The sequence below is a fragment of the Lutra lutra genome, chromosome 2, assembly GCF_902655055.1.
Source record: "Lutra lutra chromosome 2, mLutLut1.2, whole genome shotgun sequence".
Taxonomy (NCBI): Eukaryota; Metazoa; Chordata; class Mammalia; order Carnivora; family Mustelidae; genus Lutra; species Lutra lutra.
In genome coordinates this window covers 205,937,853-205,963,291 of record NC_062279.1, presented here as the reverse complement: position 1 = coordinate 205,963,291, position 25,439 = coordinate 205,937,853, and the positions used below count along the sequence as shown (strand labels likewise).

Here is a 25,439-nt window from a genome sequence, read left to right as displayed (position 1 = left end):
TTTTTGCTCACTATCCCACTCACCCTGGAGATAGGAAAGAGATGAAGGTTCCTACCCGAATGTTTTGGGGTGACGAAGGAGGTAAGACAGGGGAGAATATTAGAGCATATTATAATACAAATATTTGATACAATGTTTATTAAGCCAAATGATGTTGAATATTCCAAACGATGTGGCTATAGTTAGCAAAAATCAATGACAATTTTAGAAAAACCAGGAATATTATCTTGAGAAGGCAGAAGGGCTTTACTTCCCTTTCAAGGCAGTCTGGATCTTCAGCCCCCCTTATTCTACAGCCTCCAAAATTACAACCTTGCTCTGTGTGAGCAAAGGTGCTTGCACTTTCCCTTAAAAAGAAACCATACAATGTTGTCCTGCATAAAACCTTGAAAGAATGAAAACTCAGCTTTGTTTTGTGGAACTAACACTCCCAAACCCCAAAAGCTCTCAATGTTTTGAGGAACATGAAATTGCACTGATGGTTAAACTGAATTTTCTAGGCCAGAAAAAATCAGAAGGAGAAAATCATCACAAAAAGGGAAAGGTATGTGTGGGAGCTCGTAGTTAGAGAAATATTACCTGTGGGGGAAAAATAGGGTAAAGGAAGGAGCAAAGTTTCAATAAGTCAAAGTCCTAATTATCATTAACTGGACCACAGTGCCATCAAACACAACTGTCATAAATTACTATGACATTAAAGTTCCCCAGGACAAGCTTAGAACAACTCTATAAGTATATGTGTACAAGTTAAAAGTCTGTACTTACTGGAATACGCTTAACTTTACTTGCATTTGAGGACATCTAGGAACAAAGAGAAATGTATTTATCGTACTACTAAAATCACCGTTAGGCTGATCTATTTATTTTCACATTTAAGACTTATCCATTTTGCCCAAGTAACATGCAACTTCATTTGTTATGAATAGAGAAAAAAATCTATATATGTCAAAAAACAAGAAAAGCATATGATAGGAGGTGAAGACAGTATGCCGTATTGAAAATATATTTTGAATTCTTATTCTCGCTTTGGGTTAAGCACTTGATTTCAATTTACTTCAACATGAGGCATCATAGTCAAGGGGTCTAAGCCTGTAGGGGCAAACTCTCAGCCTCGTAAGGTACCACAGCATGACTTACGGGGTTTAGACCATTTAAGACAACTTGTTCTTCTAACAAAACAAGATGAAACCAGAGAGGGAGACAAACCATAAGAGACTCCTTAAAAAACTGAGGGTTTGCTGGAGGGGAGGGGGGCGAGAGGGATGGGGTGTCTGCGTGATGGACACTGGGGAGGGCATGTGCTATGCTGAGAGCTGTGAAGTGTGTAAGCATGACAATTCACAGACCTGTACCCTTGAAACAAGTAATACATTATATGTTTAATAAAAACAAAATAAAACAAACAAAAAAAACCCCAACTTGCTTTTCTTTAATTCCACCTGGCTTAATTTACCTCAAAAAAGGGTAGGAAAATTGATACTCTGATCGAGAAATTAGAAATTCAACATCTATAGGAGGGCTTTAATCTCCTACATTCTTCAGAAACAAGGATGACTAAGTTATAAACCACTCATGAAACAAACAATGCCAATAGCTTAATAACAACGATGCCACTTTTTAAGCTTTTATATATTTTTTTAATACACCAGCCACTGTTCTAAGTGTTTTACGGGTATTACCTCAATCACCCCGTGAGGTAAGTACTGTTGTTATCCCTTCTTCACTGATGAGGACTAAGTAACGTGTCCAAGGTTATAGTCAGCATGTGGCAAAGCAGATATCTGAACTTAGAGCCCGCTCTGTTAACCCTACACCGTGCTCTCTCCCCAGCATAGACCGGCTGGCAGATGCAATTTTCCCAAATCACGAAGAAAACGTACGTAGGAATCAAAGGACTTAATCCCAATTCTTATCAGCTTATTGTGATTGGTCAATGAGGCAGTTGTCTTTATGATTAACTGGCCTATTTTTTAGAACACAATTGATCAACATTCCAAAACCCCATGTGGGAAATATGGGCTCTATAACTCAGCAAACCTGAAGAGATTACAATAAATATTTTTCCTTTGTGTATATAATTTTTAAAAGTACAGACTTAGAAATAAAACCTCAGCAAATGAAATTTTGAACCCACCCCATCCCATCCCTGAAAATCCTCTCAATTCTACCTACAAAATAAATCCAGAACCTGACCACTTTCTATCACTTCCTCCCTAGACCAAGACCCCATCTCCACCTCCAGACTATGCTGAAGACCTTCCACCAGACAACAACTTCCAGTCTCGCCCACTCCCGCCGCTCGTCCACAGAGTGGCCGAAGTGACCGTCTTGCAAGTAAGCCGGGTCACAACACCGTGCTCAGAGCTCGCCTGTGTGTGTCAGGGTAAAGCCATGGTGTCCAGGCTACCTAGTGGACCTTGTGGCCAGATCCCTTCCTGTCATTCATTCGGTGCCGGCCATGTTCACTTTGTTTCTTGAACTCACCATGCACACGTCTGCTTCAGTCCTTTGCACTTGCTGGCCTGTCTTCCCAGCCCATTTTCCTCCCCGGGCCTCCACATGGCTTCCTCACTTCCTTTAGGTCTTGCTCAAACTTCTCACCTTATGTAAGAGAGCATCCCCCTTCCCTCAGCTACTCTAGCTGCTCTGTTCTCACCACCAGACCTGTCGCCCCTGATGTGGCCGGGCTTCTGTCCTCTTTGTCCCCACACGGAGCATAAGCCCCCCGCAAGAGCAGGGACTCTGCCCGCATTTTGCTTCCAGTGTCTCTAGTACCCGGCACAGAGTAGGCACGCAATCACATCTGTTGAACAAAATGAATGGTTAAAAGGTATAAGGTAATGGCCCATTAAACTACTTTTGAATTATTAATTTGTGATAGTCTCCAGTTATTAGCCTGATACTTACGAATTCTGCATTTTCTTCATGAACACAGTAACCATTCTTCGAAATGCATTCAGGGCAGCATTTTCCATCTAAGTGAATTAATTCTTCACCCTGTAGAAGTAAGGATTGCAGAGGCACATATCAAATTACCATCTCCAGGTAGCGGAGCCCAAATTGCAGAAACAGCGGGATTCCCTGACTGGAATGAAAAACCCTAGCGTGCCCTTTGCTTTGGCCCCCCCCACCTTGTTCCCTCTGCCGCGTTGTCCTCCCATGGACAATCTAGGCCGTGCAGCTCTCCCCTCTGAGCGTGGTTCATTCCCACTGCGGGTGGTACCTGTGCACGGTTCCCTCACCAGTCCCCACCCATGAGCAGGAGCTCGCACGAATCAGATATGGCCAAGACCGTTCATTGCTGTAATTCCTCGGAGAGTTACCCATTTCAGAAAAGGATCAGGCTGTCCTTCAGTATACTAGGGTTTGAACTTGTGATTTGGTCTCATTAACAGTGTTCAAATCCAACCAACACTTTCCCTTGAATATGAAATTGGATACTCCTTCATGCACCGATGTAGTCTCAGGCATAAATTTAAACAGCAGACAGCTAATTTTATTTATATTCTGAAATGGTTATCCAACTCACACAATTGATTATTTTTTAATTAATTATAAGAAGGAAAAAGGTCACGCTGAGAAGGTAGATGCTTAACTTCCAAAGTCTTATTATTTTAACTTCCCAATATTAGTAATTCCGTTGTTTTTATTTCTATTATAAAGTACCAAGTGCTTATTATAAAATTAATAATTATAAATTCTATTCACTTAAAAAGTATAATTCCACTGCAAGCCTGCAGAGACACAATCTCTGTTTATAATTTTTCCTATGCATGTACTAACATCTAATACCTATAGGATAAGAAGTATCTTTAAAGCATTTTCCTCTTTCTAAAGAATGTTGATGATTCTTCAAATGAAGACATTATTTAATTTGGGAATCTACATTACATTTAAAGGGGCAGGAACCATGTTAGGTAAAAACGGAATATGTGAAATTGTGCAACAGAATAACCACAGGGAATTGTATGTTTAAAAGCACCGTGCAGTACAAAACTGTAGTTGAACTGTAGCACGATGGGTGGGTTTTAAAGTTTTTCTACTTTTCTTGAGTATCAATTTTCTAAAATAAATATGTATTATTTTGATGAAGGGAAATAGGAACTTGTAAAGGAAATACAATCATACGTGGATGGCTGTAACTTTTTATCCTAAGTCTTGCAGTGTCTGAAACGGATTCAAGAGGAAGGTGAGCGTAGAGATCACTGTCCATCAGAACGGAACGTGAGCAGCGGACACCGCAGACCGCGGGGCAGATTTACATATAAATTGTTTTGCAGAAACGTGACACAGCAGCGGGTGGGTTGCAGGCCTAACCAGGAATGGTGAGATCTGCTTTCAAAGCACACAGAGGGGTTTATGTGCATGTAATCTAAGTTGCTTAAAACAATGTTTTAAATCGAGACACTGATACGTGTGCTTCGATTACAGGCAGAACGCGCGGCTGCTTCTCTGGTGCCCACGGAAAATGCAGCGGGCCTCATCCCGGGAAGTCAGGGAGGGTGGCCGTTCCGAGGCTCCAGACGCTACTGTGGACAAGGGCAGGCCTTGCTGCCCGGGAGCAAGGATTCAGTTTTGGTGAGGTGGGGAGTTTCTAAGTAGATTTGCTATTTGCAGGAGGAGCCTGGACGCCCCCAACCACGGCAGCTCACTGTGGTGGGGAGCTTGTGGCAATTAGCATTGGCTTTGGCTTGGAGAAAAACTGCTTTGTGGAGCAAAACTAATTCTCTTCTTTTTAAGAGGATTCTGCCACCTGGGCCAGATGGAGTCTGGCTAACGTCTTCCCACTGAATCACTCCAACATCCAGCCACCAGACGAAAGACGGTGCGCGTCCCTAGCCGGCCCACTGGAAAAGGAAACACTCTTTTGAGGGAATTTTCCTCCACTGCAGAAGGGAAATGCACCTCCCGCCTACGTGCGTCCTCCCTCTTCTGTGCCCGTTGGGATCAGCTTCGCTCCCACCCACCCCCATCACTACCACCATCACGATTTTATGCATGTTGAATGCCAGGTCCTTCAATAACAAGTCATTTGACTTTTCCATCTAATTCATGTTCAAAGATAACACAAAATATGGAAAAAATGAAAATCTTCATACTGTGCTATTTCACTGTTGGTGCGTTATTCGTGTTTCGGTGTCTAGGGATTTGGTTGGAGACCAAAATCCAAGGCCGTGCCATTTTCCTTCCTTTTTTAGCAAAGGAAAATTATGTGCTGATCTTCATGCTACTCAGAACGTTTGTTCTTGATGACCAGCGTGGTCATTATTACAACGGTAAACCTGCCCAGTTCTGACTCCTCTTCTAGAAGTTTACTTTTCTGCCTCTTTGTGGATGTACAGACACTTAGACCGAATCTACCCTTGGTATCCAGGAATCAAATGACCTTGATATTCTCGGAAAGGCAGAAAGTGGGGTAGAGTTGAACAAAAATCCCAACAGCGCACTTGCACCGCTCCCCTGGGCAGACGGTCATTTTCTCCAGGTGTTTCTAATGCATTTCGTCCATATTTCCATCTTCATTGGGGCCACTGCATATTGTGATTTCTGTTGATGTATCTGACCTCCCCCAAATGCCTGGGAACTCTTGAGATCAGAATGTGTCTGATCATCTTTTATCTCCACGCGAAGCAGAAGTTAGGAAGCTTGTACTCCAAGTGCTCATGGAGCTATTCCAGAAGTGTGGCCACAGAAAGAAGGTTAAGGGATATTTTGGTAAGATTCAATTTTGGTTAAAATTTTACTTCTGGTAGTGTTTCCGGTTCAGAACCGAGTGCCTTCAACAACAGGTAGAAACACAGAGGTCACCAGGAGGACACCAGTTTAGTTGAAAGAGAAATGGGCTAAAGGCATTAGAACTCCTGAGCTCGTAACGGAGAGATGGGGTGGGAGTGGGAAGCAGACCATGCTGGGGGTGACTGGAGGGGAGCGGGGCCCTCTCCATGCACCTCGGTTGTCGCTCCCCATTTTTCCTAAGAACAGAGAAGAAAACCTGGCCCACAGGGCCACAGGTCGTTGTCACAGAGGATAGCAGGCACTTGGAAACGCATTAGCCTTGGAGACCGTGGGTCAAACTGTTACCTGTGATCGAGACTCTTTGCTCAGATTTCACTGAAAATAGGTTCCTAAAGGGCCCACCATACCGGAATCACCTCTCCCACATTTTCCTTAAACGCTGGGATATTATTCGGCAAATTAAGATCTTAGAAAATAACACAGCCTCCGCCCGGCCCTCTGGGGAGGCCAGGAAGCCCAGTCTCAGCTGGAGAGAGAGGCAAGGGGAAAAAAAAGGACCATGACGGGTTTTTCTCATCTTCGTCCAACCATTCTGACTCCCCTGACATAAAGAAGGAAAAGAAATGAAAAGGCCTGGGGGGGTGGGGAATAAATAGCAAAAAGCAAGACCATCTTTACCTAAATACGTTTCAGCTCTGCCAAGACTCAGAAGTAGGAGGCAAAATGAAAAATCACCCTGTCCCTGACAGCCCGTGTGAAAGGTTGTTCCTTCTCGGGCTCAGCGCTAAGAGGAGCCGAGATGTGGGGGAGCAGAACGAGAAAGAAAAATGCCTTCACAGACATCCCGAGCTTCAGATCTCCTGAGTTCCCCTCATCTACTCCAGTCCACAACCCTGCGGGAAACTGGTGGGGCGGATGGGAGCGGTGAGGGAGAAGGAGACGACGTTCGAAGCAATTTGTTTTGCAGTGGGTCAAAACGGAATTCAAAGAGAAAAAAAAAAAAGCAATTTGCCTACAATATACATCTATAGTCCAAACAGAGGCTGCTTTGTTAGAAACTTCTAGAAACTCTACAGCCAGCAGAAGTCAACAGAGGTCATCCGAGTTAATTATTTATGAGGTTCCCTCCTTCCCTCTTTAAAACAAAACCAAAAACATTTTATATTCTTTCCTGATCTGCAGAAACGCCGGTAGGTGCTGGCTCTCCTTTCTGCTGGACCCTGCGGTAGGGCCAGCACCAGCAGCCGGGCCCGGGAGCACCTGCGTGCGGACTCTGTCTCACAACCAGCAAGCTGGCCAGGCCACCAGCCACGAGGTCCGGCTGCACGGACTGATAGGCTGATGTCCCGTATCATGTCCTTCCCCTTCATGTTCTGGCTCGAGGCTTCCCATCAGACCAGATGCACCGAGGACTCAAGGCTCCCCGCGGCTGTTCCGAGTCGGTCTGAACAAATAGTGACATTTATTTTACACCACAGAGCCCTCGTGCTGGAAGGCTCTGTGAAATGTGAGTGGTCAGCCTGGCTGTCGCCTCTGCGGCTGCCGAAAAGGAAGGAGCAGGTGAGGGACCCCCCACCGCACTGGACAAAACTGCTCCAGTCCACGTGGAAGCGCCTTTGCTTCTTACCTGGGCGCACTCCACTCTGGCACACTCCCCAGTCTGGCAGGTCACCTGGCCACCGTCACACACGCAGAACTCGCAGGCCGAGCCCTTCCACATTTCATCCTGGTAGCGCACGATCCCGCCCTGCGAGCAGCTTCCCGCAGGAGACACGCATTCCTCACAGCATTCCCCGTGGCGCCGAGCCCTGCTCTGACCCTGAAGAAACAAAGATGGCGGGTAAAGGGTGGTTCTCAGGAGAGTTTGAGAATATCCGGGCCCGTGGGGCAGAAGGACAGAAAAGGCCAACACTGTTTGCTGCTCCCTTCCCCTACCGCCCAACCTAACCCGGCTGGGGCAGGTTCCTCTCCACCTCAGCCCTCCTCCTTACGAAGCAGGTCTTTCCTATCTTCGTTGACTATTTCTGAATATCACAAAACTTTGGATTCCCTCAAAAGACACACTAGACTGAGAAAGACCTTTCTCAAATGACCCAGGATAAAACTTTGAAAGCCAGCCCACACTCTCTCAAATACCTTTTCACATCTTAGTGGAGGGCAGGCCTGTTTGTGGCACCGGACCTCACCCTCGTCACATACACACGTGGTACAGGCGTTTTCATTCCACTGCTCACCATGCTGAGTCAAGAAAGGACAAAGTGGAGAATCAAGTGTCACATATATCAGATAGAAACACCGGCACACGAGACACGTAAGTTTTTATTACAGTTTTTAATTGAGCCACACTGAATGTACTCCTGAGAAATGGTATCATTCAGGCAGCAACAGCCTCCAAGAAAAAAGTCAACAAATGTCCAAGGGGAACTTCGCGTTCGTTTTTATTCAACTGTATGTATTCCATAGATGTGTTGAGGGCCTGCTCTCTGCCAGGCACAAAGGGGCCCTGGAACCTCCAGATTAATAAGAAGACCCCATTGGCTGCCTAATGAGTGCTCATTCTTTAGCTCTTCTTCTCTGCCAGGAGACCCAGCTCCCACTACCACCTACTCATTTTCCCAGCATCCCTTAGGGTAAGGGCATTGTCCCAATCCTAACCTAGGTCACCTCAGGGGAACTCTGCTAGAACAGTGAAGGGCAAAGAAAAGACCCTTCTTCCCCATGAAAGAAGAAAAGCCGTCCCTTTTCCCCACCAGCCTTTAGCGATGATTGTGTGTGGCTGAGCTAGTCCGGAGGAAGCCATCTTGGGGACGTGCAAATGCCAAGATGCTGCAGGCGGCAGGTGGAAAGATCAAAAAAGGACCCTTGGATTCTTGAAGACACCATCAAAAGTTGAGAGGATCAACCCTGCCACCACCCTACCTCTGCACCTCTTGTTATGTGAGATTACAAATGTTTTCATTTTAGCCACTTTTAGAGGAGTATTTCTGTTACTTGCAACCAAAAACATCACAATAGGTATAAAGGCTATCTCTTCCAGAAGAAATTAACCTGGCCCATGCATGGCTACTGTATCGAACAACACAGATCTAGTACAGACAAAAGTCCGAACATAACTAACTGTTCGTTCAGTTATTCAGATGTTCATTCAGATTTCAAGGGACCGATTTGGACTTCGTGACATTCATTCCCTAATACTCTGTTCCAGATTCTCTACTGAGAGGAATAATTCCAATTTCCATTTAGTCTTCTTCAGAGTGGCTGGCAAGCAAGGGAAGTAGTTGGGTTTATTTTTTATATGTTCTTTGCTTTTAAATAACGTAACCTTCTTTTGGCTCAGCTGGACACTCCTAAGAGAGACACTCATTCATTCATTCACTTTGTTGAACTCATTTTTATTTGGCACTTATTATGTGTTTGGCACAGTTTTCTACATTATTCCAATAGTATTCTCAACTGTGCAGGTTCCACCACCACTAGCTTCTCCCCTCCCTTCCCTCTCTCCCTTACTACCCCCATGCCTCCCCCAGTGTGGATATCAGTACATACAATCCAACCAAAGCAGAGCGACACCCCCAGGGCCTCCAGCCTAAGTGTAAACTGATAGTAACCAATGATAGTCCTTTTCTTCCTTCAAGACATGTAAACAGTAGGTTCACCAAGGTTCGTGAACCAGGTGTTGCCAGCCAGCACATTCCTTTATATTTCTAATCCCCTTCAATTTAATTTTTTCATAAAGTCTTCCCACAAAGAGAAGAAAAAAGCTGTTTATGTACCGAGTTACTAATCTTGGCAAAGACTCAGACAAGAGGGTGGGGTGGGCTGGTGGTTGGAAGGGTGGAGGGCATATGTGTGAGAACGTATGTCAAAACAGCTACAGGGGGTGCATCAAAGGTTACCTCGTACACTTGGCCAGATGCAGAGCAGGATCGGGAAGAGCACTGTGGGCAACATTTTCCAGGAACTCGGACTACAGTTTCATCCTTACATCCAAAAAAGGAACAATGCATCAAAAGGAGACATTAATAAAATCCACGATGGTAGAAAATTTCACTGATAGCTAACTCAACATGTGCCTCAAGCATCCATAAATAGCAATTTCCTTTCCTTTATTATTTGTCACCTGGTGCTTTGATAAGAATTGGCACTTCCAAAGTCACCGTGACTCTTAAGAGGTCTGCACATTCCTCGAGTCCTCTCCTCTTCTAAGAACAAACAAAAGCACCAATAATACAATACAATAAGAACAGTACTTATGTTCCCCAGCACCATTTTTAAGGCTTACGTGACCCTATGAAGTAGATGTTCTTATCCTTGCTTTGCAAACAAGAAGAGTAAAGGCCAGAGAGGTTATGTGACTGGTACAAGGTCACATAGCTGACCTGGTAACGACAAATGGTGGGAAAGAGACTTCAGAGCACCAACCACACCAGCACTGAAGAGCACTTAAGCTCCTGCTGAGTTACTGCTAAACTCAAAATGGAGGCAGCCCTCTCCTGACAAGCTACTTCACTCTTCTTTTGCATCTTTATGTGAATACACATCTTTATGGGAGCGCACACTTACATAGATGCATTAGGGAGTTCTTTGACATGAGAAGAATCAATTGTATTCCTAGATATTTGGGAATAAGAGCAGAGAGAAGTGCTGACAGAGACTAAGTAGTCCAAAGAACCCCCAGGGCCCTCTCCCGACTTCTCTCCTCTAACACTCTCACCCCAGAATACCAGACCATTTGTCTCCACTGCCCCTGAGAAGAACTTTCACAGCAACGGTCCCCTCATCAATGCCAAAGAGTCAGCATCTTGCTTTGAGTTATCACTACAACCTTTTGAACGGCAAGAAGGTAGACAAATTAAAGGCAGAGGAAAGAGGGTTAGAATAAACCAAGTTTTAAGGACTAAGAAGTGGTCTGTCTTACACAGAAGATAGCTTCTGAATGATTACCTTCACTTTCTCTTACAAGAAGCAGAAAACGAGATTTTATTACCATGGTTGCTTTGGAACTCACTCTGTAAGAATAATGAAGCCAAAGTACATGGGCAGGGGAGGGCGTCCAAGAGATTCAATTTTTCTTGGACAGTTCGAGTCATACTTCAATAGTTCTTTAACCCAATGATGTATGTTTAGATTAATGCATTACTATCTAATAGGTATTTACTTCAAACAACTGAATCACTAGAGTTAAACTGACAACTGTATTCTTGTTTAGGTTATTTTATTTCTTTATTCTTCTATATGGAAAATATTATGGCCATTGATGTTTAACAGAATATGTGAAAATTGGACATGCATTGAAATCATTGAGCATCTCTCAACCTCAGAACTCTTCAGATTAATGAAATTTCAGTGAGAAAGTAAAATAAAGGCATATCTGATGTCATACTATCTGGTAATTTTACTGTAATAAGCAAATGAGCTTATACAATGGTTGGTACACAGGGAACAGATGTAATGATCACAAATCTTGAATCAGCATAGAGTTAGTGTCAGTCTGTCTTAACTAACATGGACTAGACCCAAGTACAGTGGCAGAGTCAAACTCAAGAGCACGGGGGAAGAACAGATTACTTGTAGCAATATTGGCAGAAGGAAAATCAAGCTTTCCAATTCTTACTGGCAATACCTAATTATATATTTTATTGATGGAAATAGAATCTTTACTCACCCATCCAGATCAACAAGGGCAGGAAGGGAAAGCACTTCAAGAGAAAACATGCCAGGATAGAAGAGAACTGCCTGACTGAGGTGAGAACTCACCTGGGCTGGTGACGAAAAGCAAGACAGGAGATGCAAACAAGATGGGGAACGGCACAGTGGGCCAGAAAAATGGGAAAGACGTTTCACACTGCATTTTGTTGCTGTCATATATCTGATTCCTATCATTCGGGGCGATGCAGATCCACTCTTCCAGATGTATAGTCTGTACAGGGGCCAGTCAACTATGGACCATGGGCCAAATCCAGCCTAACACCTGTTTCCATAAGCTTTTATGGGAATACAGCCACACCCACTCATTGACATATTATCTATGGCTGGTTTTGTGCTAAGACGACAGAGCTGAGCAGTTGTTTCAACCGAAGGGCACACAGAGCTGAAAATATTCACTATGTGGCTCTTTACAGAAAAAGTTTGCCCACCCCAGGTCTAATATGGCACCCTCAGTCATCACAGGAATGGATTAAAAAATATGGTTAGTGTATTACAATTTGAGGTAGAGCTACCATTAAGGATATATTTTAACTATGGTTTTTCATATTTCTTACATAAACATATTATGATAAAAATTTAGGGTGTATTATGGCTAACAGCCCTTGACAAAATATTTTCCTACTGTGATACCTCTGCAGATATAGAAAGAGATTTCACCACCAAAAATTAAACAGCCCATCCTCCAACCACTGCTACCAGGAAGTCCCATTGAACATAAGACGTTCTGTGGCCTTTCTTTGCTGATGCAGTGATTTCAATGCATCTCTAATTTTCACAATTTTCTTTGCTGTGTAAACCTAAATAGATATAAGAACCATCATTCTGCCTAACTCTGCCTTTCTATATCACACACAACCCAGATCCCTCCCCCCCGTGTGTGGCCACTATTGTTTGAGGTAGTCGGGTGCTGGCCCTCACTTCCCTTAATATCTTTCTTTCTACTTCTAATCAGAACCATAATGTAAAAAAAAGAAAAGAAAGAAAAAAAGAGTGGGAAGTATGTATGTTGAAGAAGGTAGAGGGAGTGATAAAAAGTTGGGGAATAGGAAGATGCCTCAAGTGGTAAAGCCCATGCTCACCGAGACAGGAGAGAACCTTTGCACTGATACAAACCAGACTTAAAACGTAGGAGGGCTGGGCAGAGGAGGCCGGGAAAGATCCAATGTCTACACAATAGAGCTACCCTGACTGAAAACCCACCAGCCCCTCAGACAAGGAGACATGAACCTTAGCATCTGGCTGTGGATCTGAGCAGGGGAATTAGCCAGGGCAGGACATTTACCCTACAGCTTTCAAGCACAGGTACGGATTTCTCTTGACCAAGGATGAGTAAACAGAAGGAAAGGAACTTGGGGAAAAAAGCTGAAGAGTGAGCAAAACAAAAACGTTCTAAAGATTCAGAGAAAGAGCAGACAGACTCCTGAATGCTACCTACTACAGGATCTAAAAGAGAAGACTTGAAAGTTATTCTGCAACTTCAGTAAGATGCATGAAAATGTGGTCTTTATTAAACAGAAGCAAGAATAAAGAAAGAATAAGGGTTAGGATAAAAATAAACAGATGAACCAAAGAGAAGAAAAACAAGGGAGAATTAAAAGAAAAAGTGAAATGGTCAAATTAAAATCAATACTAGAAGCAAATACAGTAAATACAAACTCGAGAAGCTCTCTCCATATGACGAGGAAAGATACGAAGTGAGAAACGATGAGATGGACTATGATTGGTAATGAGAGGGAGAGAGAGGGGAGCAATTTAAGAGTCATCGTAAGTGTTTCTGAGGAATGAGAATAATTGGAATGAATATGATTAAATTAAAGCCATAACTGAAGAAAACCTGAAAAGGCCGTACCATATTCTAGACATATTTCTCACCTAGAAATATCCTTTAAAAAGTGTTTCATTTATAAAGATAAAGAAACAGCCTACAAGATAGAGAAAACTAGTTGAACACAGTGGAATAAAGAGCAGACAGACCTCGGACTTCTCCATAGCACTAAATTTCAGGATTCAGAGAACGGAGCCCACAGGGTTGGGATGTGAAAAAAATTATAATTGCCCCCAATATTTGAGCCCTTCAATTATCCCTAAGGTATACATACAGGAAGAAAATAATTCTCACTTAGTGGCTCAGAAGACATCCAATCTTCTCTCTCTTTTTTTTTTTTTTTTTAACTGAAATTCTTCTATTAACATTTAATGTGTTATTTGTTTCAGGGGTACAGGCCTGTGATTCATCAGTCTTACATAATTCACAGCACTCACTATAGCCCATATCCGCCCCAGTGTCCATCACCCAGCAACCCTGTCCCTTCTGCCCCCCTCCCCTCCAGCAACCCTCAGTCCAATCTCTTCTTTCTTGAAAGAACATTCAAAGACGAAGTTCGACCTACTCAGATTCATCAATATGGGGAATGGGAAAACTATAGTACTAAAAAAATTGTACTAAAAAAAAATATCATCAGGAATATTTGGGGTGCCTGGGTAGCTCAGTCAGTTAAGCATCAGCCTTCAGCTCAGGTCATGATCCCAGGGTCCTGGGATCAAGTCCTGCATGGGACTCTCCACTCAGTGGGGAATCTGCTTCTCCCTCACACTCCCCCTCTGTGCTCTCTCTTTCTCTCTCTCAAATAAATAAAATCTTTAGGGGCACCTGGGTGGCTCAGTGGGTTAAAGCCTCTGCCTTCAGCTCAGGTCATGATCCCAGGGTCCTTGGATCGAGCCCCGAATTGGGCTCCCTGCTCAGCGGGGAGCCTGCTTCCCCACCCCTTCTGCCTGCCTCTCTGCCTACTTGTGATCTCTGTCAAATAAATAAAATCTTTTTAAAAAAATTAATTTTAAAAATAAATAAATAAATAAAATCTTTAAAGAAATATATCATCAGGAACAACTCTCATCAGACTGAGCAGACCATTTTAATGAGACTACAAAAATGTGGATGGGTTAGGACTCTGTTCATATGACATCTAGACAAAAGTAGCAAGTAATCTCGGTATGAATTTAGATCCCTCCTTAAGGAAACAACACCCTGTTTGAACATAAGAAATTTCTCCTTTTGTCAGAGATTATCACCAATGTCTAAAATGTGATTATAACTATGAAAAAACAAATATATTCACATTTGCCTACCAAAAAATCAAAATAAATTACCAAAAGAATCCATTACAGTGTTTTTGAATGATAGAAATATAAATGATCATTTTCTGCTTTTGCCTTTTCCAAACTTTCCTTAGTAAGTACAGATTCCTTTCACAATTTAAGAGGAAAGAAAAAAAAAAAAACAACCTCTTACATTAAAAATCGTTTTTTTTTTCTAGAGCTCAAGACCTGGAAATAATTTCTTCTGATGAACTTGTGTGTTTTTAATATTTAATGAGTTGATGCATACCAAAGACTTGCAATCGTGTCCAGCGCTGTTAGTAACTGCTCTTCTGTGATTGTTAGTATAGATAATGCTTTGTAACTCTTTTTGGAAGGCCACTTAACACAATGGTTAAAGGCTGAGTCAGGTGTGGTCTCTTGAGGTTGTGGTGCCGAACCCAAGTGAGAAGCACTGAGGCTTCCTAACTGTGGTGTGTCACCCATGTCACTTATGCTCTCCATACCTCAGTTTTAGGTACTGGCAAGAGGGGATGATAATAATAGCTCTTCATAGGATTGTGATGAGAATTACAGAGCTCTGAAAATTAACGACTGGCATATAATAAATGCCAAAAATGTGGTGATGATGAGGACAGACATGATGGTAGATGGTAGACAGTGGTAATGGTGTTTCCATCAAAAGCCTAAATTTTTTAACACCCCTTTATATCATCAGAACATCCAATATTACTAATGATATTAAATCAAGAAAATTATTTCTAAGTAACCTGAGAGTTATTTTTTTTTAAATATGTCATGGCAGAAATATAAACTTAGTGTAAGAGTGATTAAAATCAACCTATTTTCAAGACTTCAGAATGCTTACATATCAACTAGCTCTAAAGTACGGTGCCAAATTTCATCTTTTTAAATTAATTATGTATATTTCAATGCAGACTCTATGTGATGTAATGGTTGAAGCTAGAGTGTTTTTATTTTTATTTTTTTAGTTAGTGTTTTTATTTTTTTAATTTTTTAAAAAGATTTATTTATTTGAGAGAGCGAGAGTGCATGCAAGTACGGGGGTGGGGAGGGCAGAGGGAGAGAATCTCAAGCAGATTCCCAGCTGAGCGTGCAGCCTGACACGGGGCGGGATCCCAGGACCCTGAGATCATGACCTGAGCTGAAATCAAGAGTCCTACGCTTCACTGACTGAGCCATCCAGGCGCCCCACTATATGTAATGCTTCTAAGAATGGGAACTAGCACTTTCAATTACTCCAATATCTACCCCCTAACATGAAGTCTGCTCAGGTTTCAACGATTTAAAGCAGAAGGCGCACAAGGGGTGTTTCCTCCACGCCTCCTCTCGCTTTCCTTACTGCAATGGAGGCAAACTGCTCAACTGCCCGCCATACACAAGGGGACGGAATCCTGGAAAGTGCTACGTCAAAACGCCCCTGCACGGCCGCGTCCTCGGAACATGAGATGTGGGGCAGCTCCCCCGGGAAGCTCATTTGTAATCTCGGCGCTGGGCGAAGACTTGGTGATGCATGGGGAGATGTGACACGCGTGCCGTCGTTGTGGTCGTGCGGGTAATACAATCTCGTCTTTCAATCAGGTGCATTTCCCTTTATTTGGCATTTAGCATTTCCTGTCTAATTGCCTTCTGTCTACCTTTGAAAATATTGCCCAATTGTCACAATGTGCCCTGTTATTGATTTTGTTTTATTTGACACAAAGTACTGCTCTGTATCAACTGAATGTTGGCTTCCAGCTTTTCCTTAGATCAAAAATGAGCTATTATCCCACTGGAGGCAAACTCCTTTCGTGGTTATCTATCAACTGCCAAGGAACGTCCACAGAAACCCCTGGAAGAGTCAGAAACTGTAAAATACCACGTACCCCACATTTATTTGCCATTGATTTTCTCCTCTAAGCTTGTGTGAAGAGTCTAATATTTTGAAAATCTGACGAACTTTAAATGAAGAACAAAATCCATGATTTTTTAAAGCTCCCCAGACAAAATCCTAATAATTTGAATCATTCTAAGAATTAAAAAGTGTACGTCTGGATAATCATGTTCAAAGACATCCATATGTCTTAAAAAGCAGGACGATACCTATGCCTCGAGAAACAAGACCTGATCATATCATGGACTTTTCCAGATGTTCAACTCGACATTTTTGCAACATCTGCAGCTGGAGCTGGTGGCTTCTTTGAGTGGACCCCCCCAAGGCTCACTTTCATTACATAACACTTAGCTTAAATGGCTCGTAATTAGATCTATCTGCAGCTTCTGAGGGTAAAAGAAATGTGTCAGTGGTGGTCTCCAGAAGTATAAGGAAAACAAAACAGCCTTTGTGTCTTGTTCCTAGGACTCTCAAGGCTGCATTGACAACCTCAGAAGAGGCCCCAAGTCCCCAAACAGTGAAGTTAATAGTCCAGCAAGGATCCATTCGGAGGCTGTCTTCCTTACCTGGTTACAAAATAGAGGTTGACACTGAGCTGTGAAGCACTGGACGACCCCATTTCTACACACACATTTGGCACACCGACTCAAAGGCCAGTCTTCCCCATCCTGAAATACATGGCCTTCATAGGAACAAGGTTCTGGAAGGTCAGAAAAACAAGGATTATTGGAGACTGATTGCATACCCTGATCCCAGGGCTGACTGCTTGGGTGTGGACAGTACAGTCATATAGGGCCCTCTGGTTGGGGATTAAAACTCTGCAGTCTCTGTACGGAGTTCTTCTGTTTGTTTTTTAAACGGGGGGTAGAGATAGGGAGGGGTAGAGAGAGAGAATCCCAAGCCCATCCCACATTCAGCATGGAGCCCAAAGAGGGGCTTGATCTCATAACCCTGAGTTGAAATCAAGAGTTGGACGCTTAACTGACTCAGCCACCCAGCCACCCCCATCGTATGGAGCTCTTAATAATCTTCTGTCTGAGTTTTATAAGTGAAGTCTGGTGAGACAACGTAACCTGTGCCGGGGAGCCTCAGTTCATGCATTGGTCCTACATCCCGCTGCCTCCTTGCCTCCCTGAGATGGGTTCATAGCCACCTGCTCCCAAACCCACACCAGCTGATATGGAGAACAAAGGCAAAAGAACATAGGAAAAAAATAAATTTCTTTTGCAGCCCATTGACAAGTACTTAAGACAGGCAGGATGACTTTCCTCCAGGAACTCAGCTGCCTCCAGGTTAATACTCTGCTAGAGGCAAAAGGCAATTAGCCCGAGTTCCAGGATTCTGTAAGTCTTCTTTAGCATACAAAACTCCCTTTGGAAACTTTATCGTCGCTGCCTCAGATACATGTTAGCAATCATCCTCCAAGCGCACAGCCCTCTGCTCCACGTCTGAAGGGTCTCACGGCTAAGATGTCACTAGACAGTAGTAAACGACCTCTTCCCAACAGCAGCTAGCCCTTCAAGGTCCTAGAAACCTCGCTTCCAATTCCTTACAGACTTATGCTGTCCCTGACCCCGTCCCAACCTGCAAGTATGTAATCTGTCCCTCCTCGCGACCCCAGCGCAGTTTTCTGCCCACAGTTCTTTCCCGAGCTTTTAAAAAAAAGTACGTTTTTTGCATCGAAGACATCTCAAGAATTTCCTTGACCATCCACTCTCAGACCCCAACATTTCACATCACGGGGAAGGCTGCCAGCCCCCAGCCACAGCGGGGACCCCGAAGCAGGTGCTGGGAGACTGCACGCACCTAAGTGCCAACTGGCAGGACGGAGGCCAAGGAGAAGACCTCTTAAAGAGCAAGAAAGGGTCCCACAAACCCAGCCGCCAGCTTGCCACCCCCGAACTCTGTTGTTCAAGGATTTTTAAGAGAGTGGGGCGCCTGGGTGGCTCAGTGGGTTAAGCATTTGCCCTCGGCTCAGGTCATGATCTCAGGGTCCTGGGATCGAGCCCCGCATCGGGCTCTCTGCTCAGCGGGGAGCCTGCTTCCCCCTCTCTCTCTGCCTGCCTCTCTGCCTGCTTGTGATCGCTCTCTGTGTGTCAAATAAACGTATTTTTAGTTGCAGTGTTCTTTGGCCCAAAGCAGCTGTCAGTCCTCTTGGGTGGGTGACATCTGAAATGTGTGAGGCAAGCACTGTATTTTCATCGTTTCCAATGCATACTTGTTAATCCTTGTACTTGTTCTCCAGAGTAAAGGAATGCCAGGAATGGGATAACTGGGGATCAGAAAAAAACCAGGGTCTTTTTAAAGGCAAAGGCAGAGGTGCCTGGGTGACTCCAATGGTTAAGCATCCAACTCTTGATCTCAGCTCAGTTCCTGATCTCAGGGTTGTGAGATCAAGACTGGTGTCGGCGCTGAGCTCCATGCTGGGTGTGGAACCTGCTTGAGATTCTCTCTCTCCCTCTGCCCCTATGTCGCTCCTCCCTCAAAATAATAAAAATAATGAAAAAATAAAATTACTTAATTAAAACAATAAAAGGAAAAGGCAAAAATAGAGTATGGCTTCCAGGTATTATTAAATAAAAGAATAATTTTAGTCTTCATCTGCTGGGAGAGGATGTAATGCAGAATAACCATAATGTGTATTTATCGTGAAGTATCTACTACTCAGTCATAAAAATGGAAGGGAAATATATCCCCGAAATGTAATAAAAGGAGTACGTGGACCAAGTACGTGGCTGAATGGGGCTGTGGTTTGTAGGCGGGCGTAATCTCCACAGCGACCATGCCACAGAGACAAATGAAAGACTGGCTTCCTGCTCTGCGTGTCTTAGAGATGTTATGTCATCTCAAGGACCAGCCGGCAGAATTGGTGTTAGTGATGCTACATGGAGAAGCAATTTGTTCATTCTGTCTCTGCCAAGAGGAAGAGGGGACTACCTTGGCCTTATGGAATCACATCAAAGAATCTCGTCCCTCCTCCCTTCCTTCTTTGGAGCTGCAAATGCCAAGGGACGCGTTGGGCCAGTGCAAAGTAAATAAGTCAGAGACTTGCAGAACCCCAAATCTGGTGTGTTCCAACCTCACTCTCTGCATCTTTTCTTCTGCCAAGTGCAAGGCTCCAACCTGGTTCCCATAAGGAACGGGGTTAGGGATCTTTGAGCCCCGCTGAGCAAGAAGGAGAAAAGTTGGGCTGTCAGCAGGTGAACCTCCAAGGCAAAGAGGGTCTCTTTCTACAAGTTCATACTCACTCCCAGGGCCCACACACACTGGGCAGCAGCTTCCTTCTGGGATGAACTCCAGCTCCTGCTGTCCGCACGACAGTGGTGGGCACAGCTGGGGGCTGCAGCGGACTTGCCCATGAGTACAAGAGCACACGCTGCACGGGGAGGAGGTCCACTCTGTCCCATGCTGGGGGTTGGGGGAAAAGAAGGAAAAGGGTATTGTCAGAATATAGCTTTCATTTGACAAACAGAAACAAACCTCCAACACACATCAAGGCTGGTGCTCGGGAGAGATGGAAGAAAGCTCTAGGCTTACAAAGTTAAGGCCAGGGTTTACATTGTTCCAAGTCAGAGACCAATTAAAAAACTGAATTTTCTTTTCTTTTCTTCTTAGCATGCTTAAGATTATATTTGGAGTTTTCAGAAAAACACAAAAAGAAAATAAAAAGTACCCTGACCCCAATCGTTTAAAAAAACTCTATAAAGCCTAAAATATTCACATGCCTATATGTATTTACTATATTCTGTATAATGGTCATATTGTTTTCAAGAGCTCTCACTCTGTTCCTCTTCCTTCCTCCCTTCTTCTCTTTTTCTTCTCTTCTGTGCTCTTCTCTTCTTTCTCTTTCTTTCTGCCTTTACTTTTTACCCTGATTAGTTCCCATATTCCTCTCCCCTGCCCTCCCGACACTCTCCTCCTCCAATGATCTGGTCCTGGGGGAAAGTAGGAGAGCCAGCCGGGTCTCCCACAAACTGCAGAGCCAACTCAGAGCCCCCTGCATACACAGAATGTTGCTAGTCCACTTCAGGCTGAAAACTAGCATTGTACCAGTGATCTGACAGATGGAGGTTTGGAGCTATAGGACTTACGGAGCACCAAAAATATTGAAATGCATCACGTCAAATGTGATGCAGAGTAAGAGGGGGGTGAACCCTGGATGTAAAAAGCCTCAAATATGTTGTCCGCTTAGGGCAGTAGATGGCAAAGTATGTTGTGTCCTCAATGGCAGAATGGAATAATGGCGGCCTTTTATGAGACGGAAGGGGGGAAAATAAGCTTAATGAATGAAACCTTCCTCCTATAAAATTTTCTTAAATATTGGAAACTGCTATCCTCTGCCTCTACAAAATGTGGCCTATGATGATAGCTGATTCAGCCCAAATCATATATAAATTTCTATTAAGAACATCACACATTCCTGGTGCTCAATCACCAAAACACAATCTGGGGATTACAACTGTGTGACTGAGAAGCAACGAAAATGAATATCCTCTTGCTTCTCCTCAAGCCGTCTTCCAGAGTAGTTATTCATCTCTTTCAAACACAAAAGGACTCTGTCTTACCCACACAAGTCAGTGCCCGCTTTATTCTGCAAATTGCAGCCGGTTGCAAGCACGCCATGTCCGGCATTTTGGAATTACTCATAACCTGTACTATCATTATGATGAGGTAGTAATAAGTAGTCACAGTTACCCAGTTATCTGGGGAGTCCCCACCTCACTATCACGGAGATTACTTTCTTCTAGGCAGACTTCTTGGAGCACAAGAGAACAATAATACAAGTGTCCATGCAGTCCGAAGAACTGAGGGTCTCCTTGGAGACTCCCAGCTCTGCTCTGCCCTCCCTGCCTTGGGAACCGTGAGCGAGTGATTTAACCTTTTTTTTTTTAAGTGTTATTATATTCTCCAGCTTTATTTTATTTTTTTTTTAATTTCTTTTCAGCGTAACAGTATTCATTGTTTTTGCACCACACCCAGTGCTCCATGCAATCCGTGCCCTCTCCAATACCCACCGCCTGGTTCCCCCAACCTCCCACCCTGCCCCATCAAAACCCTCAGGTTGTTTTTCAGAGTCCACAGTCTCTCATGGTTCACCTCCCCTTCCAATTTCCCCAACTCCCTTCTCCTCTCCATCTCCCCTTATCCTCCATGCTATTTGTTATGCTCCACAAATAAGTGAAACCATATGATAATTGACTCTCTGCTTGACTTATTTCACTCAGCATAATCTCTTCCAGTCCCGTCCATGTTGCTACAAAAGTTGGGTATTCATCCTTTCCGATGGAGGCATCATACTCCATAGTGTATATGGACCACATCTTCCTTATCCATTCGTCCGCTGAAGGGCATCTTGGTTCTTTCCACTGTTTGGCGACCGTGGCCATTGCTGCTATGAACATTGGGGTACAGATGGTCCTTCTTTTCACTCCATCTGTATCTTTGGGGTAAATACCCAGTAGTGCAATTGCAGGGTCATAGGGAAGCTCTATTTTTAATTGCTTGAGGAATCTCCACGCTGTTCTCCAAAGTGGCTGCACCAACTTGCATTGACTTAACCTTTCTAAATCTCAGCTTCCTGGTGTGAAAAACTGAAATGGTATGCCAGTACCCCCTCCGCTGGGTTATTAAAAGGATTAAATGAGGTCGTTTGTTAAAGAGCAAGCAAGGGGCAGGGGTGGGCGGCAGGTAGAGGGTGCTCAATCCTCTCTCCTCTTTCCACTGCATTGAGTTCATGGCCTTCCTCCTCCTTTTCACACCTCTCTACCAGCTGTAACTGTAGAAATGGACATAATATCAAGGCCAAGTCCTCTAGCATCAATTTTTACTTCTGCTAAATTAAATATAAAATTCCAAATTTAGTACAGCATATAAATGGGCAAGCCCACAACTTGCTAATAATATATTGGCTAATAAAAGATAGGGAGCAATTGACCTTTATACTTTGAAAAGCCTAAGCATAAAAGCAAAGAAAGAAACTATAAGAGAAAACTTGATAGCTTCCCATGAGTTAATGAGTTAAAATTTTAAAATTCTGTCAAAAATACCTTTTACATAAAATTAGAGGCAAATGACCAACCGATACAAATTGCAAATTATATTAATGAGAACTAAACTATTATGCAAAAGTATTTATAAGCAATAAGAAAAAACCCAATGGAAAAAAATAAGCTTATAAACTATTTAACATTATTAATTGCAAAGAAATATTAATTAAAATAAAATTGGATAATACTTTTTAATATCAGATATAGGGAAATTTTTAAAATTCATAGTAGTGCTGGTGAAGCTGCAGTGGGGTGGGATTTCTCCTGGAGAAGCATCTGGAATGCTCAGCCCCGTGGGGCTTGCCCAAGGTAAGCGTACTTGAGAAGCGGTTGCACTACCTGTGTCACTCCCACTGCATTTCTCATCAGATACAGACAACTTAAAATTGAATTTTAGTGACCGCAGATGACATAGCCCCAATACTCAAAATCTTTAGCTGCTTTGGCCTACTAAATTCACTTTTAAGAAGTTATCTGAAGAAAATGATCAATGATAACACACAAAATAAGTTTAAATACACGAAATTCCATTTCATTGCTCTTTATAGCAAAATTGGAAATATTTTCATGAAAATTCGAAGCTACCTAAATACCTAATAATAGGAAATCGTGTTCTCCAAGGGTACGCCAGGGAACCATTGACAATGTTGTATTAAAAAGACAGACATAAACTGTACATGCAGTATCACTACAGTTATGTCAGAACATAGCTCTCTACCCATCTATCCATCTACACTGCCACCCCTTCTCCAAAAAACTGAGGAAACAGTAACAGTGATTTTCATAGTTTGGAAATTACCAGTGATTTTTTTTCTGCTTATACACTTTTTAATTTTTTGAATTTTCACCATAAACATATTTTTACTTTTGTCATCAGAAAGCAAGTTACTGTTTAAAATATCAAATAAATCATTTATATGTCTTAAATAAAGTAAAACGTGAAGGCTGCCTATAAAATAACTTGAAGTGAACTTCTCTATTCTATTTACTACAAGTTAGGAGGTTGCTTCTAAGCATCTCGACATTTCACATCATTAAAACAAGAGCTTATTCTCTTGCTACTCAGAAACACTAACAGTTGTTTCTTAAGCATTTGCAGTCACTCCACCTTTCAGTCAGAGACCACAAAAATTAATTACAATAACAACCTGTCAATCACCCGAATTTTTTCATCTGTAAAATGAGAGGGCTGTGTGGGTTTTCTCTTTGGTCTCTTCAAGCTCTCTAATGATGTGAATCTATTATGTAACTCAAGAGACATAAAATGAGGCAGGAGATTCCTTCTTCACAATAAGCTTGAAAATTATGGAAATAACAATGAACAATGGGTAGGGAGTCTCCAATGCTTGATGTCAAAGCCACAGAAGAAGATCAGATGATGGTCCAAAGTACACGGAGTGATGGAGACAAATGGCTCTCTTTTGGGAAAAAGTCACCTAAGTCCCCAGTGACGCCGCTCTCAGCAGAGGACGACTAGAGATTAAGGGGTGGGGGTCTCGCACAAGCTGATATCTATCTATCTGATCTATCTATATAAAATTTTAATATAATAGTAATAACTGAATATATAATATATATACAATTTCCTAGAGTTCTCTACACCTATTGACAAAAGCCTTATTTTTTATAAACACTGGAGCAGCGAAGAGAGCTTCATAAAGTCAAGGAATAACAGACACACAAAGTAGCGCTCCCAGACCTGGTTTAAGCTGCGTCATCTTAACCTCATTAATACCTTCAGAAAAGATGAGATTTTGACATGGGACAAAAGTGCATTCTGCAGACAACATCTTCAATATATTCTCCTGCGCAGCCAGCTAAGAAGTCGGCCTGGCTGTTGACATAAGTCCAAAGGAAAGATAAGGTCATAAAGTATTTGCCTGGCTTGCTGACAGAACAATAAAATAATTTTTCTTCATATAATTTGTTCCTGTTATGAAGTTATAGACCCAGAATACTAACTACCTGGGAATGTTCTGTGCATATTATAATTACATCCTCCGCTTTGAAGAGAACAAGGCTGTGGAATTCGATATTCATTTCTTCCTTCACACACATAAATTAGTACTCCTTTTAGCCTCCCACACAGGCAGAGCGAGCTGACCTCTCCCTGCGCTCCTCTATTCAGTCGGGTATGGGCACGAGGGCATCTCCACTTGCCACTTTCTTTTACAGGGAATCTTCAAGCACTATCTTCTCAGACCTGACATTATCTGGTGATGGGATTAAATTAGCAGAGAGGGAAAGAAAGGGGATTGATGGTCCTGTTCCCTCCCTTCCACAAGCTAATTTGTGGGGCGAAGAATAGGGAAAAGCACTCCAGCACTCTTTTAGGAAAACATATTTCAGGCTTGTCTCCCTGAATGGTTGGCAAGGCTGGGCAGGGATCCAAACACTCATTGGAAGGGAGAGCTTTGGGGAGGTCATGGAGGAAGTAGTCCCCTAAATGCTGGCTGTAATAAGCCCATGTAAGACTCTCAAATAACCGCGAGTCGGCCAAAAGGCTCAAGCATTTTCCTCACTCCAGGGAAGGTGTCGGGACTTGTCTAGACTTGTTAGAAGGCCAGTTGTGTAAGACGCTGTGGACCCTGCAAGCCAAGGCAGCCCTCCGGTGGGGCGACGCCGAGTCATTAAAACTGCCCCGTGCTGCACTCATCCTTGACTTGCCCTTGCTTTGACCCTGTTCTCTGGAGACAGTCTCACTTCAACTAATTTCCCTCCTCCTCACCACACTCACTTTATGCTAAGGCCTCTTGTAAAGCCCTCTCTTAGGGGAAAGGTTTCACCTTGGATCACCAATCTGAAGTTCTTAAAACACCGGGCTGTTCTGTAGCTACAGGGAGAGGGTCTCCATGGCCTGCCCTATGGAGGCAAGCGGCAAGCCAGAGGCTAAAGACCAGATTACTACAGTTCAGGGAGAGAGGAACAGTGCTCTGGATGGCTTCCTAAGCAAGCTA

At 43.2% G+C, this 25,439-nt stretch overlaps 1 protein-coding gene across 1 annotated transcript in view; it reads right to left on the bottom strand.

Annotated features, from left to right (window-relative positions):
• Window positions 1-25,439, bottom strand: part of FRAS1 (Fraser extracellular matrix complex subunit 1) — a 413,592-nt gene that overhangs the window by 222,942 nt on the left and 165,211 nt on the right. Inside the window, 7 exon segments of the mRNA XM_047719626.1 lie at window positions 766-801; window positions 2,908-2,997; window positions 7,364-7,555; window positions 7,873-7,974; window positions 9,633-9,716; window positions 17,002-17,135; window positions 19,684-19,843. Coding sequence (XP_047575582.1) covers window positions 766-801; window positions 2,908-2,997; window positions 7,364-7,555; window positions 7,873-7,974; window positions 9,633-9,716; window positions 17,002-17,135; window positions 19,684-19,843 — 798 coding nt within the window.